Consider the following 19,874-nt stretch of genomic DNA (forward strand, 5'->3'; position numbering starts at 1 on the left):
CAGGTCCTCCAATTGCAGAGGCAGTCAACTCTCCCCTATGTTCTTTCACTTCATGAAAGTGAACTTAACAACTATTGCAGGGTTTGGGGAGGTAGGTATAAGTCAAATAGTCTAATTTCCAAATAAATAATTACAAATGTCTGCTTATATACCTAATGACTTTGGATACATGCATATATACATATATATTCGCCTTTAAAAAACAAACTAGATATATAGATATAAATATTGATTTGTAGATATAGCCAGATATCTACAGTTATCTTCTATGTGGATGCATGAAACAAAACTAGATATACAGATATACCTATATAACTGATTTATTTTTATTTTTTAATAAGACATGTTTTTTCATCATAGTAAATTGATTCTTAAAAGTCTTTGAATTTTTTAAAGGGAAATGTTAAGTAACCTATTAAATTTAAGCTCACCAAATAAATTGATAACTGGAATGGAAAAATGTGCAACTGTGCTAAGCCATATGGAAGGCACAGCTTCAAACTACATGTTTTGTCCATTCGGTCTTTTTATATGACGTGCAACAGTAGTCTGAATGTTTCCTAACAAGCATCAGGGAAGGATACATTTTCACAATTAAGCAACTGAATTGTTCTTTTCTATAATATGGAACTGGGAGAGATAAGAGCTGTATATGGGATTGGGTTTTCTAAAGAATAGAAATATGACATAGTTTGTCCAGTTTTTGAGAGTGTAGTTTTCAAAAATCAAACTTAAATGAGTGTTACATGTTTTTATATCTTTTTACCAAGCCTTTTTGTTTTTCTTGGCATATTCAGATATTTGCCCTAGGTGTGGACTCAAAACTACAAAATAATGAAAACAAAGTGAAAGAAAATCCCATTTACACTTTAGCCTTGACAGACTGAGCTTAAATGGCAACCTCATGTCAGAGGGATGCATCTTTCACAAACAAGAAGAATTTATTGGCTGGCTATGAAGAAAGCCTCTCTGCTTCCACTCAGTGGGATTTTGTTCTGTCAGACTTCAGGTTCTTCATCCTGAGCTTGTTCACATGAGCCAGATTCCTCTCCTCTTTTCCTTGTTTCTTGTGTCAGCCCCCTCTGAATTCTTCCAAACTAATTGGGAGTTTGTATTTCTGGTCAGGGATCCAATCAGTTTTCTTTACCTACTCAACCTTATCTCCATGAGATAAGAGAAGTCTAAAACAACACCTCAAGTCAATAGGTGGGGATTTCATATTTGTGATTCATTTTTTACTGAGTTTGTTTGTGGATAGGAAATGAATAGGGTAAAAATCTCAAGATGTTGATTGAAGAGACTGAGGAATGGGGAAGGATGAAAAAGGTAGGGAAAAATAAGGAAGTAGTTGTATTTTCAGAGAAAGGCTTGATGGAAGGCATAAGTAGGGCAATGGAAATTGGGAGAGCCATATAGAATGAAAAAGATTTGGAATCAAGCTTTGCCTACTTCTCAATTTGTCTTGGGACTGGGGAGCACAGGGTATGGTCCTATTTGTGAAGAAATAGATTTGATGGAAATCCTGTGCACTCAGAGAAATCATTGTCTTGACAGTGGAAAAATAATCTATTTCCTGATCTTAATGCATTGATACTAAGTATTGATAGCAAGTACAGGTAGATCCTAAATATTTATATTAAGTATCGGTAGATCCTAAGTATTGATACTAAGTATAAGTAGAAGAGCAGTTGAATTGAGCAGGGTCATACAGCTGGGAAGTATCTCAGGCTATATTTGAATGCAGAAACTCCCATCTTCAGTCCTAGACCTCTATCCACTGAACCACCTTGCTTCCCTTTCATAAACTTGAAGGATTCCTCAATCACTTAATGTATGTCTGCTATAATAAAAAAAATGATTATACATGAAATCTAAGTATAAAGCCACACCAGAATCAGTTTGAGAACTAAGTAAATCTCACACCATATAATTTATATCATTTTACAGTAGGATAACATCACAACAAGTACAATTTCTTTTGAGTCTTGCTTCTATCTTATCTTCACCATCTTTTGTTTCTGAGTTTATCTTTTTTAATATAGTTTGAAACTTCCATAGTAGTGATTCTTTGAATCTGTGCATCTCCAAGTTGAATCTTAGCTCCTATCTGATTAAGTTCCTGAATGTCCAGTTTTCAATAGATCCTATATAATCTAGTGTAATTTTTACTTGAATTTGCATATCTTCCTTAGGGAATGAAGAGGTATATAGAATTATTCCTGAGACTCAATTCACATATTTATCCCCATGCCCTCGAAAGCACATGAAGAAGGAATCGAGAGTATTGTGAATTCCCCTGTATGAGTGGGATACAACATCACCATGTAGACTTTCAGATTCTTTATAAGGAGAGTGACCTGTGGAATTATGGGATTTTTTTTTTTTTTGGGTGTAGACAAAGGTCTGTCTGTCTTCAAGGCATAGACAAATGAGCATCCATAAGTGTGATGCTGCATGTTATTGTAGAGGCTTGCTTCCCTAATGTAATTATAGAAGCCTTTAAGGAATCTCTTTTCAACATATAAGTAGTCAAAAGATAGGAACAAACTGTACTCAAAGGAAGAATTGCAAACTATTTACAACCATATGAAATCCTCCAAATGAGTAACCACAAGAGAAAGACAAAGCAATCCTGATGTTTCATCTCACACTAGAAAACTGGCAAAGGTGACAAAATTTACTGGGAAAGTCAGCTTTGAAGGGTGTGTGGAAGGATAATCATAATAATGAATTGATGATAAAGCAAAGAATGAGTAAGAAAAAAAATTCCTGGAAAGTATTTGTAACTATGCAAAACAAGTGACTAAAATTCTCATCCCATTTGACTGAGATTCCCTTGGTAGGCATATACCCTAAGGAGATCATGAACACAATAATTAAAGAAGTCCCACTCATGCTAAAATATTTATTTCATAATATTTTGTTTCAAGATACTTTTTTACCAGAGCTTTCACTTCTGGGTGAAACATTTGGGGAAGGACTTTGAAAAACTTCAGTATATCCTGAGAAGAGTTATCAGGACAAGGAGGATAGATAGTGCCATATAAGATTCATTTGAAGGAACTGGGTACATTTCATTCAGAGAAGATAGGAGAGGAATAAAAAGAGTTGTCATGTAATAGAAGTGCTGTCATCTGGAAGAAGGATCAGATTTGTGATTAAACTATGAAGGAAGGAACAAGAGGATAGAAAATGTGGATAGAAGGATAGAAGTGTATTAAAATATTTGAACATTAGGAAAAATTTAACAGTCAGAGTATAATGGTAACACATTTCCCCCTACTCCTCCCATCATTTTTTTAAGAGATCTTAAGGCAAAAATTAAATGGCAATTCATCAAGGATATTGTATTGTGAATTATTATTTAGGAAGTTTGGATGAAGTAATTTCTGAGTCTGAGACCTATAAACTAACAACAAGGACCTGGGCCTCCTTTTCCTTAGCTTTCAATGGAGGAGACTGGACTAGATGGTCTCTGAGGATCTTTCTATCTCTAAAGCTATTAATTTGAGAATCTATGATCCGATGATTCTGAGCCTTCTTAGCTGGGTTGATAACATCAACAATATAGTGTTTGAAACAAAATCAACACATATTTTCACATTCTATGTTAAAGATTTTAGTGTTCTCTTTTCTAGTAAAACATCCAGCTTTATTGTCTCTATTTTGCAAAGTAATGCAAATGCAGTTTTACACTCATTGACCTTGGGTAGTGTTCAAAGATGCAGAATAATAAAATTCTATTTTTAGATATTGGAAAAGTTTGGCATTTAATGAAGGCAGAAGGGTGTTCCTTTTGTGGAAACAAACAGGAAAAAAATGAAATTTACTTTTTTAAAGGGGAGTTTGCTCACTATTTTGCAAAAAATGCTCTATTTTGGAGTGATCAAAAGGAACATAAATTCAAGAAATAAAATTTTACTAACATTTACTTTTGTAAAATAAAAGGTAAAATGGAAATGTAAGATAATTAATATAAAAGGAAAAATGAAACCCCAAAGCAGTAAAATATTAAAAATTTTAAAACTGCTGTTGTCACAAAATTTTATTATAAGCAAAGTGATACAGAAAAAAAATTAATCATATTGTATTAACCTAAAATTAAGAAATTGACAGGGGCAGCTAAGTTGCACAATGGATAGAAAGCAAGTTTTGAACTCAGGAGGACTTCATTCACTTCTAACTTCAGAGACTTCCTAGCTGTATAATCCTGGGAATGTCACTTAACCTTATTTGCCTGTACCTAACTTTTGCCCTTCTGCCCTAGAGCTGTTACTAGAACAGAAAGTAAAGATTTTAAAAACAAAAAAAAATATTGACAAAAATAATCTTAAGAGTTTAGTAAGTATATTTCAAGCTAGTTTTTATTCAAGCCATAATAATCTGTTAACATTGTAACAAAGAGTCTAAGTGTGTTGCCAAGTTCCCTTGAAAATTCCAATTTTCAAGTATTGAGTAAATATCTAAAATCTATAAGCGAAATTACCATGTTACAATTTAGGAGGACTATATTTTTGTCAGTGACTTAGCCTATTTTGTAAATCAAAATTTTCCTAAATGTTCCCCACACACATATTTACATTTAAATACAAGAGATTAGCCATTTTTCAAAAAGTTGTTGAAATGGATTAGATCAAAGAAAGCAGGATATTGTAAATTTGTGGAGTTGTTTCTGAAAATCCACAGGGAGAAAAATGGTGGAGAGGATTTGGTTGAAGGAAAAAATGTATAGAAACATTTGGAGCAAATAGAGGGTATGGATATTTTCATAAAACAAATAAAAAAAGAATTGGCAAAGAAGGAAGATATAGTATTGGTTGGGGATTTCAATTATGCACACATCTGCTAGGAGTCTTATTCTGCTAAAAGCAGAGATTCTAATTCATTCTAGCTTTACCAGCAATCTCTTGTCTCAGAGGGCAGAGAAAAGCAACCTAAGAAATTGCTGTTAGTGGATACTTAGAAAACTCAGCAACTAACTTATACTTTAAAAATACCTGTATAGGCTATGCAAGCCAGGGGAGGGAATGGAGAATGCATATTACTCATGGCATTGTTCTATGAGAACAGAGATGAGACATTAGTCATAGAGGAAAATGAAATTTCAAAATAAACTGAGTCTGATGAATGTAAGCTCTTTGAGAGCAAGAACTGTTTTTATTTTCTCTTTTTGTCTCTAGCATTTTCCTCTGTGCCTGGCATACAGTAAGCAATTAACAAATGTTTGTTGATTGATTGATTGAAAGTAAAAGAGCATATAATTTTTTTCAGTTTTTTTTTTTTTAAGGCACAAGGTCAAAGAGGGAATAAGACCATTGAATGGTACAGAGTATATAGAACTAGTTAAATGAAAATTCCTTGAGGGCAAGGACTATTTTATTTTTATCTTTGTATCATCAATACCTAGCCCTGGCCTTGAATATAGTATGTATTTAATAAATAATTGTTGAAAACTTCAGGTTAATTTTCTACCTGTGTTCTTTTTAGGTAAGGAAAATTTTCCTTAGATTAAAAAAAAAAGAACACTGAAAAGAAATGATTGGAAATCCAAGTTATATTAGGAGTTAGTCAACAAGTATTTATTAAACACTTTCTGTATGCCATACACTTAAGTGTGAAATACAGATAAATGCAAAACTAATTCTTCACTTCAACAAATTTATATTCTAATGGAGGAAGCACCATGTAAATAACTAAGCACATTAAAAAATAGAAAAGAATACTTTTATTGAATTCAGTCATTGTAAGATTTTTTTCCAGTAAACCAGTAGCTTTGAAAATGTCACAGAAAAGTGAAAAAGGCAAATGCTTTCTCTCTGCCTCTGTCTCTGTGTTTCTGTGTCTCTGTGTCTGTCTGTCTGTATGTCTGTGTGTGTGTGTGTCTTTCCCCTTGTCCCTCTTCCTGAATCTACTATTGATATAATTTACCTATACTTCCACCAATAATATGCAAAAAAGTCTTTCATATCATTCTTATATAAAAGTGGATAGATATGGAATAAATGTATATTTATGTGATTTAGGAACTAAATGAATTACCAGACTAGGCTAGTTATTAATGAGTCATTTTTGGATTTTCGAGAGTTTAATGGAATGTTCACAATGTCGAATCTCTTCTGTGTTTACTCTACTAATGTCACAGGCAAATTGAGTCACCAGAGGGACTGATGACTTCTTCCTTCCTGGTTCTAGTAGTAATACTCAGGGGTTTGGGGATTTTTCTAGCACTGTTGCTCAAGAACACTTATTGATTTCTCTCTTGATTACAAAACAGCCAAACACTTGACTTTTAGAAAGAGATATATACTCGTGAAAATTTTTTAAAAGTTGGTACAGAAACTTCTACCCCAAGAAAAGTATGGGAAAACTATACCACAATTCTATAGTTTTTTACTTTCAGCTGATTGATTTCATGGAGGAATCTAGTAATTACTAATAACCTAGTCTATAACTTTTATTATCATTAGGTCTAGGAAGGACTTTGTTAACTATCCCTCCTCCATTCCCACTAAGAGGGACCCATTTGTAAATTTGCTTTAGTCCTGGACTAACTTAAAAAGAAAAGAAAAACAAGTTTTACTTCTCAGAGGAAAAGTCTGATCCCTGTAGAATTTGCCAGATAGGTCATGCTGAAAAACCCTTCCCATGCTATGTAGAATTTTTAATCAGTGAAGGCTTAAGGCACATGCTTATTAAATTTTGATATGATAAAAATCTTAAAGGGAAAATTAACTTTTTTGATAAAAGAGGCAGGATAACAATTTCAGCAGCCTAAAATGATGGTCTAAATCTGATAAGATGAAATTCAATAAAAATAAATATAAAACATGAAGTTAAACATATATGTATACATGCATATATGTTCACAAATACAAGAGAGTGAAGGAATGGTTAGAGAAGGCAACATAAAATCACCTTCCAAAAATAAGTTAATGTGATCTCATGCTACAGTAAAATAGATTTAATGCCCAGAAGAAAGGAGTTTATAGTCCTACTCCATTATGTTTAGTCAGAAAACATCTGGAGTATTATGATGATATATTCAGTCCTGGGTACCAAAATCTAAGAGCAATCTAGAGAAGGGGCATCCAAATGTAATGAGTAGGGGTAGGGGTAGAAGAACCCATTCCATATATGGAACTAGATATTTATTTGGGAGGAAAAAAAAGGAAAATCACAATGCCTATTTTCAAATATTTGAAGTCTGTCATGTAAAATCTTGTTCTTATTTTTTTAAATATTGGGTAAAAGTGATGCTAGCTCCTTCCATTTAGACTACAAATATAGAGAATATAAAATTAGAAAAAAATCATTAGTGGTTAGTTCAGTCCATTCATTTTGTAGATTACCAAACTGTAATCCCATTGCCTTGTACAAGGTCAAACATGTAATAAGTGAAAAAGTATGATATGTACCTGGTATTTTCTGACTCCAAACAAGTGCAACACTTTGTCTTTTCTCTGGCCTTATAGTTGACAACACCACTACCATCACTTCCTCCTGTTCTTTCTCCTCCCCCCCCCCTTCTTCTTCTTTCTTCTCCTATTCTTTCTAGTCTCCTTTCATCATCCTTTTCTTTTATTCTTTCTCCTTTCACTATCTCACTCCCTTTCTTTCTCCTACTCTTCCTCTTTTTCTTCTTTTTCTTCTTTCTCCTCTTCTACTTCCTCCTTCTACCTTCTTTTCTTCCTTCCTGTTGTAAAATCAACAGCAAAATTTCTGGAGTAGATGGATTATTGCTAGGGAATTACTATATACAGTGAGTTAGTTGAGTTTACACTCAATCTCCAATCTTGATATTGGAGCCCTTGGAGCAAATATAAAAGTTTATATAATAAGCAGGAAGAATTAGAGGCACAATTTGACTATATAGGCCACCCTGAGAATTGACAAGATTAAATCTGTGGTTAAGATATGACTCTGGATGGACATAACTCATTAAAAAATCTATACCATTGAGATATCATTGCATATCAAGAAGTTCTATTTGTGAAGAAAACAGTAACCAAGTGTAAAAAAAGAATAAGTATTTAGGTGACAATCAAGTGGAAGAAGTTTATTACATATCCTTTGGACAGAAGAATTAAGGAAATATCACATTTGGTATCAAGGATATGGTAGACTAGTGATAGCAGGCATTAATTATCTTGATATCTTGTGGAGCTCTCTCTCTGACCAAAGTGGAACAGATAATAACTTCTCAAATCACATTAATAAACTTTTTCTTCAAAATGTGTAGGGACTAAAAAAAGGAGAGATAAATGATGAATAATCATTGTACCAATTTTTTTGGTAAGAGTTTTTTTTCTAATGTTTCAATAACTAATAATTAGAGAAATGCAAAGTAAGATAATCCTGATGTTTTCACCTCAAATCCCCCTCCCCCCAAAAAAGATGTGAAAATAAGTGGATAGTTGATGTTAGGGCAGGGTCTAGAAAAATAGGTACACTAATGCAATGGTGATGAGGCTGCAAATTAGCACAGTCATTTTGGAAAGGATTTTGGAATTATGTAATAAAATGATTAAAATACTCATACTATTTGAACCAGAGATTTAAGTTCTAGACATTTACCCCAAGAGGATAATTAATAAAAAGGAAACTTGGAATAAAGAAGAAATTTGGGTGATGCTGAAAAAATATTATCAGTAAATTTTTATTTTAAAAAAGAAAGCTTTGTAGGACATGAAAGAATTGGTAGTTATGAAAACTATGATTATCAAATTGTTCTATAAGCATAAGGTCCAGAATGTAATAACTTTTAATAAAATTGGTTGAGATTTTTAAACATCATTTGGAAAAAAGATAATGACAAAAAAGGACAGGATTACGCCAAATAGTAGATTAGATGATGATTAGTGATTACATCAGAAAAAAAAGTTAGAATTTCTCAAATCTTATTTTTATTCTGTTTTTTTTTTTGCCAGAAAGAATGATTCTGCACTGAAAATGTTGGCAGAAAATATCTATCAGAGTGTCAATATGAACAATAAGTAGGGAAATAATAAGAAAATTTAGTTCTCAAAAAAAACAAGTTAACGTAATCCTACATTGATAACATGATCAGTAGATGTGTTTGCTTAGCTATTAACTATGTCTGAAATCTGGATAGAATGGAGAGAGAAATCACATGACAGGAAAAGGGCAAATGTCTTGATTTTTTAAAGAAAAGGGCAGAGAGAAGAAAAAGAGCAGTATACATAATATGTCAGTGACATTGGCTTTGATTCCTGAAAAAAAAAATTCTAGACTATCAGTAAGGAAATTCTTATTGAATTGAATTCCTAGAAAAGAAAGTAATTATTGTAAAGAATTGTTATGATTTGATAAAGGGCCAATATATGCCAAACTAAACTTGCTGTCTTTTTTGACAAAACTTTGTCATTACTATATTTTGATAAGACTATATATACTTAAATTATAGCAAAATGTTTGAAAAAATATCCTGCTATTCTTGTGTGAAAGATGGAGGAACCGAGAATAGATATAATAAAAATAAATGGGCTCTGACCTGGCCAAATGAACAAAGTGGACTTATTATTTCAATGTCAATTTGGCAGAAAGTCTGCAGTAAGATTCCTTAAATTATTGGACCCATGCATTTTTTTTAATCCACAATTTGAATAAAGGCATAGAAGTTATACTTACCAAATATGCAAATGACACAAAGCCAGGAAAGTTAGATAATACATTGGATTGGACAGGAAGGATCTTTGCAGGCTACAGTACTAATTTGAATTTTTAATGTTTAATTAAATAGAAATAAATGTAAAATCTTATACTTTGGCAAAAAATCAATTTCATATACATGATAGTTTTGTAAACATATTCAGTAAAAGTAAAACATATTCAGGTATGGTTGACCAAAATAGCTTATGGTACTTGAATCTATGTTACAGGATTCCTTAAAAGAACTGGAGAAGACATAAGGAACTATGGTATCTATCTTGAAGAATCTTATTGACTGTTATGTACAAGAATTTTTAGACTTACTTTGTATGGCCATAGAAGGCAGAACCAGTGGTAATAGGGTGGGCATTGTAGAGACAAGACAGTCAGTCATATCTTAAGGAGATTAAGAAGTAGCAGAGAAAACTATTCCAAGCAAAATTATCAAATAATTTCAAATATAGGAACTCTGTCTTTTCTGGTTTCCTAAATGTCTCTTTGTCCCAGGAGTATTCTGTTTCATGATTTACTTCATTTTTTCCATATCTGAGGGTATTTTTTTAAGATGTCATTTAAAAAGACTTCTGTGGACATCATTGGTTGTTAGCAAATCTTTAAAAGGGTTAAGGTCTACTGTCCACCTGTCAAATAATTATATTCTAGGTGTAACTAACTGACACAGAGTGTTTCAATATAATTTGGAAAACTTAGCCATGAACATTGTAAATTTTATATATCTATTTTTATGTGGAATTTTAGATGTTGATTTAAATTCTGTTTTAAAAATATTCTTATCTGTATATTAAGTATCTTTCTTTCTCTCTCTCTCTAGGTATGTGAAACTGGTAGAAGAATATACATGTAGTTAATAATGAAATTATCAATTATTGAGATCAACCTACAGATATGCTTTTATTGTGTATAATAGCTTAAAGATTGGTTATTTTTCTAATATGAATAGGGAAAAAGTACTAATATTACCAGCGATACTAAAATGTGGAATCACAGTACATTTTAACTAGCATGGCACAGAAACCTTGAGGAGGTTAGTCTTAACTACAACTCTTAACTTGTGGTTAGTGCACTGGGATTTGGATGAGTCAACATCTGGCTATTTTAGATGGAAATTTGACATGTTAAATAATATCCAATGCAAATAATTTTGCTTAAAGTCTTTCTCTATTTTAACTTGTCTAGTGTTTTTTTTACTCCTTATATTTTTATAATATTTTATCATTTTTTAGATTAATAAATTATACATATTTACCTAAGTGTGCCAAAATGTACCATTTCAGTTTCATGGAGTTAAATGTTTAGTCACTGTTACCTGCATTGTATTCTTTGTGGAGTTCTGTAATTACTACTTTTTAAAGTATCTGATCTTACTTTTTAAAAAAAGGTGAATTGCTCATGGTGAGCAGGTATATAAAGAATGAAATGCATGAAAAAAACCAAATTCTTATGCAATGAAAAATGTTTGTCCACATATTCAACTTTGAACACTGTTCACATGATCTATTTTTTGAGGATAAGTAATATCTACTTACACTTTTGAACATGTTTATACAGTGATGCTCAACAGTGATTTAATGTTAACAAAATAGTAGCTTTCTTGAGCATGTTTTCCATTTGTTTTCTTGTTTGTCTCAGAACCTGTGTTTGGTTGTTGCATTTTAACATGTAAGATTGTTTAGTTAAATCACATGTTTAATGCTTTCCCCTAAAGTGGCCAAAAAAGTCACTACATGATAAAAGAATAAAAAAACAAAACAAAACCTGATCACTGAAACACTCTTACATTATGGATATTAATTTTGACCAATGACTCAGTCAATATTTCTGGAAGTAAAAATTTGTGATAGTAGTATTTTTAAAACTATCATTAAAAAGTATAAAGTTTAATTTAAAAGCATAGAAAAATAATTCATAAAGTTAGCCAAGGAGTTTCTGGGCCAAATAGATATACAAGATATGTAATCATAAGGAATATATAAATCTAAAGTGGTCTTCTGGTTTAGTTCCTTGTTTCCAGACAAGTCAATTCATTAATTATTAAGAAGATATTTTTGTCCATCCTATTTTTAGAAATATTTTGGTATATTATTTGCATTCTAGCTTGGGTCCACTTCTATTTTTTTAATCATAATACAACCAAGTTTTTATATCTAATTGGACTCAACATTTAAACATATTTCCAATTGCTTCTTTTTTATGGAAATAAGTATTTTGTATGCTTAAAGAAAATGATTGTCATATGTGAACCACCTTGTCTCTAACTTTCTGAATTCTAGTTATCAATTATCTTCATTGTACCTATTTCCATGTCCTCCAACCACTTTTTTGGTATAAGTCTCCATAGCCCAAAATATACACTGGGGTATTTGGAGACATTTTCCAGACCTTGATCAAAATTCTCCCTATTTGGAAAAATTTTGAGGAACGCATTAGCTGATGAATGAGACACTAAGCACTATAAGGAGTCAGTTTTCCCTGAATTGTGTCAATACTTCCAGAACAGCAAAGTGTATTTCGCATGCCTGGAGTTAGATGGATGTATTTAGACTATTGCTAGAATCTTTTTGTATGGAAGCAGCATCTAGAATCCATATACATGCATGGAACTTGTACAAGGTGTGCTATCACACTCCAAGGAAGAATTTCCAGTGGTCATAACTCTAACCCTAAGGGAAAATGCCAAGGGCGAATCTTCCTCTGAATATGGCAGCACACTCCTACCCAAGCTCTCTGCATGCCTTTGCCAGCATTTCTAAATCGTTTGTAATAGCAGTCAATATAATGTAACAATCCAAATCAACTCTGCCTAGACTGATGTGAATGGACAGATTAGTTACTTAATGACATCACAAGGAAAATGAAGAAGGAATGATTTTTTTCCTCTGTATTTTTTGTCCCAAGAACAATTGGGGGTATGAATTAGCATAAAAAGTATTATATATGACTCTACCATTTGCTTGTTTGTCATTCTTATATTTTTGTCCATGTGATGCCAAACTAAGGTTTCTGTTACCTGGAGCTCAAGCATACCTTGATTAATCTGTTAAGTTCTTGGAAGCCCCTACCAGATGTAGTTAAGGCAGAAATCCCAATCAATGCAACCCAATTTTATTGAAAAAATAAAATAATATTGTAATAAATGGAATCTTCTAAATGGAGATTTAGTTCTATTCTTGGATCTACCACAAACTCATCAAATGGCCTTGGATAAATCATCATCTCTATGGGTCTCATTTTCCTCATATGGAAAATGAAGGAGTTGAGATTGCTTACAAATTCACTTCTTATGCTCTTTCAGGTTTATCAACTTACTTCTGAAAGAATTTCTTCTTTTTTATGCTCAGATGAATCCTGTTTCTGTTTACGAGTGTCAAAAACCAACACATAATATTGAATTTTTAAAAAGCATGTATCCCCATTGACATAATGTTAGTCTAGAGATTATATATAACATATGGCAATGATAGTAGGTAATAATAATAATAGCTAATATTTATATAGAACTTATATACCAGACATGGTGCTGAGTGTTTTACATTTGTTACAATATTTAATCCTCACAATAGCCCTGGGAAGTGGGTGCTGTTACTATCTTCATTTTACAGATAAGGAGACCAAGGCAAGCAAAGGTGAAATGATTTATCCAGCGTTATACTGTCAGTATATGGCAGAGATTCATGAGCCCTACACTTAGATCACACTGATGTAGAGGTCAGGTCTTTACCCATAATACTAAGCTTCCCCTCATACTGGCATAATTTTTTACTAATAAGTCCATTTTCAGATTTATACATTTCTGGGAAAAGCCTGTCCTTTAAGTGGTAGAATATTGTGACTTTAGGCAACTAATGACCCACATCTAAATAATTCTCTTTCTAGCAATACAATCCCTAAACCCCCTTTTTTAACTTGGCCAAATACTTGGGACATCTGCTACTAGAATCTCAACCTCAGAACATCTCCATACATCTACTGGAATATTCCCAAAAGGAGCAGATCCTGTCTAAGTGAGCTAGAGTAAAGCTCATCATATTTTTTTTTGGAAGTGATGGAAAGAACTTTCAGGAAATAACCATTAATAATAAAAAAGACTCCCTCATAAATGGTAAATATTGTATATGCACTTGATAGAACAGGTGGCCCACACATTGCATCTTGGAAAAAGAAAGTCAAAGCCTTTTCTTTTGAAATCATCTGCCCCTGTAAACATCAGTAAGATTGTACCAGGAAGGAAGGTTACAACTTGCACTTCCCGCTATGCTTAGTCTAGAAGCCTGGTTCAACAAGTCAGCAGGAACTTTTCAAAGGAATGATAACAAGCTCAAGATATAACTTCCTATGGGTGGAGAGCCTAAACAAATAGCAGCTGTAGCACTAGTAAGTATGTTGGGAATGAGAACGGTGTTCTAAGGAAAAGAGAGAAGGTTTGTGGTATGGCCAACTCTTGGTTGTAATGTCTGTGTTTTTTGACTTTGAGAATTTTTCCCCCTTTGCTTATTTACTCAAGAAGTAAATGTTGAACAAAATCACCATGATGTCCAGATGCTACAGTTTCAGAATTTAGATCCAGGAAACTCATTAATTTGTTACTACTGCAGCCTGTTTATTGCATGGAAGTACTGAATGAGGTAGGCTTTAGTTTCTTTTCTCCTTCTTTGAGAATCTTCAAATACTACATCCACATGATTCATGAGATCTGAAGAAGTGTGTTTGGAATTTATTTAAAAGAAAATAACACCACACAATATTTTAAGGCACATTCTTTATATTTCTTTTTGTCCCCTAGGGTATGAAGATATTGTCCAGTAAGGTAGTTATATCAATACATTACGTACTGAAAAAAAGACCTCACCTCAAATGGTCTTGATGCCAGGATAAGCATAGTTGTAGTGACAATGCACCAAAGCATTTACAGCTTTTCTCCATGAGCTTTCTTTCAGAGGAGCAGGCAAGTTTTTGTTATACCACAAGCATCAATTTCAGGATCTGTCTTGGACTTACCAGTTGTGGATAATTATTATGCTCTGAAAATTCGTTTGATCCCGATGCTTTTGTTCCCTCTGGTCTTTGCTTTTTTCTACAAATCATTTCCATTCACTTATTATGAGAATGAGCTCTGTCTCTTCCATTCATTATGAAAAATGGTGATTGATGTTGGAGTTTGATATTGTAGACCCGAGAAAAGATGGAGAGCTGCTTTAGTGGTCTTTGATGGTTAATCCATTAAGGCTCACAAAAAGGAATTTTTAATGTCGAGGTGAAATGTCTAATATCAAGCTGAATCCAACTGATAACATGAATATATTTACTTTGAGAAAGGATATTTGAGTATCTGCATAGTTATGGAATAGGAAATTAAAACCATTTTTTAAAATTCTACCACCTCATCAATATCACATGTCTTTCTTATGCTCTTCCCTCAAAGCCTAATGATATAGCTGAATCCACTTAAAAGTCATATGTAGTAAAAAAATCAGTTTTAAAAAATGTTACTGATGTCTAATGTCAGTAAATGAACAACACTGACATGACTTTAAATTTTTCAGTTGCCTTATCAGAAACAGTTTGGAAATGGTGAGGAAGAACAGAGTACCACTTGTTTGGAAGGTTTTGAGGTCATTCAAAATTAGTTACTTCTTGGGGAAATGAAACAGACAGTGGGTGTATTTGAGAATAGAATGACACAAAAGATTTGAGGGGCAAATAACTCACATTTGCTTCCTCTCTGGCCTAATGAATTCAGTCCTGTGTTGGGAGGCCTAGATTAGTCAAGATAGAGAAAGCTTACTCTGAAATGTTCATCCTAGGAGTGAAATTCCAAGTGGATAGGATTAATATTCATACAAATAATACAATACAAGGTTTTCTTACTGGGTGGGAGACTGAGGAAAGAGAAGGAAAGCAGACATGTAACTTCATTGGTATAGAAATCTCCCAATGAGAAAATTCCTTTACTGAGAGAGTAAATTGCCCACATAGTAACTGGTCATAAACCCAAAAGGTGTTAGAGGCAAGACCTGTCTTCCTGGGTCCAAGACCAGCTCTTTATCTACAATGATATGTTGCCTCTTTATAATGCTTTGAATGCTGCAGAGCTGTAGCTTTGTTGATGACACTGAATTTACACAGGACTTCAGCTGCCAAAAACCCCGAAGAGCACATTGTTATGGCCAACTTGTATATACTTTATGTAACAGTGGGTTCTTTTAAGCCAGGAAAAAGTAATCTGTACTATTGTGAAAAACAAAACAGCATTGGTTTTTGAAGAGAATGAGAATAAGCTCTAGATTGAGTTCTTGGTTATCTTTTTGAAGAACTGTTTCTTTAAAATCACCTCTTGAAAGATCTGGTTCTAATTCTCCTGGGACTTAACACAGAAACCCCCAGATGAAGGGTTTAGGTGCTTAATAAATGGTTGTTGAATTGAAAGAGGCCCTAAATCATATCCATTAATGCCTTGAAATACCATTTGGATTTGGACAGAGCCCAATCTGATCTCCCTTCCCTTTTTGGTATGGAGCAGTATTAGTGAGTGTTTTATAGAAATGTTGTAAGATGTTGCTACTCAGCAGAGAGCCTGGTGCATTTAGAAGGCAGATTAAATGTCAATCCAAGATTAGGTTGCTCTTGAGTTATGCCAAGTTTCATGGTTTGGATCCCAAAGAATATGCATAATGGTGTGTGTGTGTGTGTGTGTGTGTGTGTGTGTGTGTTTTGACAAGTTAGACAGAGGGGAGTGTCACTTCATTTTGGTTTGCAGATCTCTTGGCCTAACTTTGCTTTGGGGTTTAAATGGTCCTAAAGCCTCAAGAAAGAATTGAGTTTCAAATGGAAACTAAGGGATTTGGCTTTTTGAAAATATCACAAATCTCAGCAGGACTTTGGGGTTTCTCAAATCAGGGAGGGCAGATCTTGTGGCATGGTGGTTAGGTCCCAGCCTTGGAACACCAGCTCTTACAGGAACTGTCTGGATTCCTCTACAAGTCACCCAATGTCCCAGCACCTTCCTTTCTTCTGTTCTCGTTTTCTGTCTGAGAAAGGGCATGTCTGGGAATGTTCCCTTATGCTAGCACTAGGAAGAGAAAGCTAGATAGATAACTTTGTAGCCAGTGATTTTCAACATACAATATTACCCTGGGACTGACTTCTCTTTGAAACAAATGTAGTGTTGTGAATAAATACAAAAAGATCAGCTGAGGTCAAGGAAAGTAACTGAGAGGTAGGCATAGATGACTACTCTCTTGAAAAACGAATACAGAAATATCTCTTTAGAAACATTATGTCCTAAGGGACCTTCAGAGCTTCTAGATGTTACAGCTATAAAACCTCCCTATTATCAACCTTTTTTGTACTAGGAATTGCAAAGTAGGTTTCTATGACATCTAATCAAACATTTTATTTCTTCTCTCAGCTCAAGTCTCCCTAAATAATGGAAATAACTCAGAACTTTTCACTTAAGCAAAAACTTCTTCCCTGCTTCAATGGACCCATGTCCTTATCCTTGTCAATATTTTTCCAAAGGAGCAGATTATAACATTCTCCACTCTCTTTTTATCTGCATGATTCATTTCCCCATTCCTCTGTAAATCCTCCTTAAAGGATCCACCCAATGCAATAGAGGCATTTCCCTGTTGTTTGTTTTGTTTTTACTCCTAAAATATATTATAGATATCCAGTCCAGCAATTAGACTGTCTAATTAGTTATCTCGTTGCATGTTTGGGCCACTTCCTTTTCTGCACAAAAATATTCTTAATGTTTTATGTTTCTTCTTGAATTTGTTAATCATAGTAACACGTTAAAGCCTATGCCTATTATTCATATTTCCATGTACCTTTCAGTAATTTACCATTTGAATTTTTTTGTAATAGAGATGTCATATGACTCAGAACCACAGCTGGACGAATTTTAGTGTTCAAAAGACAGGATTGTGACAGACATGGCTTGGGTTCATCAAAATGCTACCTTGCTTAATATTTTTCCTCTTAGCTATGGTTCTAATTCATTTCCAGTACTGATCCACATTTATATGGATTTTTATGTTTATACAGGCAAACATCATATATGTATATCTGTGTAATGAACTAAACCAAATAATGTTTATCCTGATTACATCTAGTTTTAGAGCAATACATATTTTCCATGCACTTCATATTTCTTGTGTGGATGGTTAGAACTATCTCTTCCTGGGAAATATAAATTTAATTGAGGAGGGATTTTAAAGTTTGAGGGCCTGATACATTTATTTCAATGCCCATTTGTTATACAATTATTTGAGTAACTTCACTATCAATAGATAATTTCTATTTTTACTTGATCCTGGTGAATACCTTTGGTGAGTATATATAGCCCTGATTCTCTGATTACATTAGTTCTTAGGAGGTTGTTAAATAGATTTCCCTGTTGTCCACATGTGAGTTTTACATATTAAAAGAGTGTTCTTTGGGGCAGTTAGGTGGCTCAGTTGAGCCAGGTCTAGAGATGGGAGATCCTGGATTCAAACTTGGCCTCAGACACTTCCTAGCTGTGTGACCTTGGGAGAGTCACTTAACCCTCATTACCTAGCCCTTATCATTTTTCTGCCTTGGACCCAATACATAGTATTGATTCTAAGACAGAAGGTAAGGGTTTAAAAAAAAGTGAAATTTTCAAAAGATAGGCCAGTGACCTTGACTGTTTATTGACAAAATTCTAGACTATATTATCAGAAGCACGCTTTGTAAACATCTCCACAGGTAATAGTGACTAAAAAATTCAAAAAGAAAAGGTCATGCTATATGATCAGCATTACCTTTGTTGACAAAGTTACTAAAATAATAAATTAGAGAAGCACTAGAGATTTCATTTACCTTTTCTCCAGGAAAGTGTTTGAAATTCCTGCCTGCCATGCTTATTGATGTTTATACCTATTTATACAAATATACATAAATTAATATTAAAATAAAGTGAAATGTGCTTTCCTCAGGAGTCAGCTTTAATAACTTAAAATTGCAAAAAGAATGTTGGATCTTTCTCTGTGTCTATATATGTGTTGGAATACAGTAATTTTTTATATTTGTCAAGTAATTTGATATGAGTGACATAATTTGAATTGTATTCACATGGTGGAACTTAGAAATAATTACCCAATTTGGTTTTACTATGAAGCTATACCAAAGAACTAATGATATTTGCCTATTTGAAAAGAAAACTAATTATGGGAAAGAGGTAGAGATAATAATTTTTTTTCTTGCATTTAAAAATCTATCAGGCAGAAATTTTTTCTGCTTCATATAGTTTTAATACAGTTTTATCACTGCTTTATAGGGAAATCCTATTGAAAAATATAGAAGATTCAGAAAGGCAAATTTAAGCTGACAAAAAAATAAATTTTGTTGACATAATGAAAAATTATGGATGACTCATTTTGACAATCTAAAAATGGAATAGGACAATTTGGGAGGATAGGGGCTTCTCTTAACTTGGAGTCTCATTGAGAATGTTGTAGAAAGGATTCTATTTCAGGTACAAGTTTGACCAGATGGTTTCTAAGGGAAAAAAAAAACTGAAAATAAAAAGGAAAAAAGAAATGTCTCTGAAGTCATACTCTGACATTCTGTGATTCCAGAAAAGCCTTGAGTTTGACTTTAAGGCTGCATTTTTTCTAAGTCCAATGTCACTTATTTTTAATAAATAATTTACTTTAGATAGATTTATATAATATATAGATGCATCTATAATATACAGTTATTCTTTGAATGACTTTGCTAGTTATATGGTTTTGAATCTTTGATCTATTGTAAAAAAGCATGCTTTGACCATTCTCATAAAAACTGGAGAGAAATGAGGAAGTAGGCATATGTATCTATAGTTGAGAAACTATTCTGACTCACTTGGGGGTAGAGTAATAGAAGGGTTAAAATTTTTACCCCAAATTGAAATAATTGGGGGGTTTTTGCTTTGTCTGTTTATATTTGGTTTAAAAAAGATAGTCTTTCCTTTTTTTCCATTGAATACCAAGGACAATCATGAGGGTAATCGATGATCATAGGAAAGGGGTGAGAAGGGGAAGCCATCCTGAGCAGGTTGTCCTAATCTCCTTTCTCTTTTACATAATTTGGTTCTCTTTCCCACATCCTTTCATTAACTTGAGAATTTTCTTGACTCGCATTTTACATACTATCTCTCTTTCATAGGAACTATTTTGCTTTCC

At 33.2% G+C, this 19,874-nt stretch overlaps 1 protein-coding gene across 3 annotated transcripts in view; it reads left to right on the plus strand.

The window, feature by feature from the left end:
- The window catches only part of C3H8orf34 (chromosome 3 C8orf34 homolog), a 463,675-nt gene extending 451,042 nt beyond the window's left edge, over positions 1–12,633 (plus strand). For all 3 annotated transcript variants that reach the window (XM_007487223.3, XM_056824041.1, XM_056824042.1), the window contains one exon: positions 10,502–12,633. In XM_007487223.3, coding sequence (XP_007487285.2) covers positions 10,502–10,509 — 8 coding nt within the window. In that variant the 3' untranslated portion in view covers positions 10,510–12,633. The remainder of the gene's footprint in view (positions 1–10,501) is intronic.
- Positions 12,634–19,874: the final 7,241 nt, after the last annotated feature.

The sequence above is a fragment of the Monodelphis domestica genome, chromosome 3, assembly GCF_027887165.1.
Source record: "Monodelphis domestica isolate mMonDom1 chromosome 3, mMonDom1.pri, whole genome shotgun sequence".
NCBI lineage: Eukaryota > Metazoa > Chordata > Mammalia > Didelphimorphia > Didelphidae > Monodelphis > Monodelphis domestica.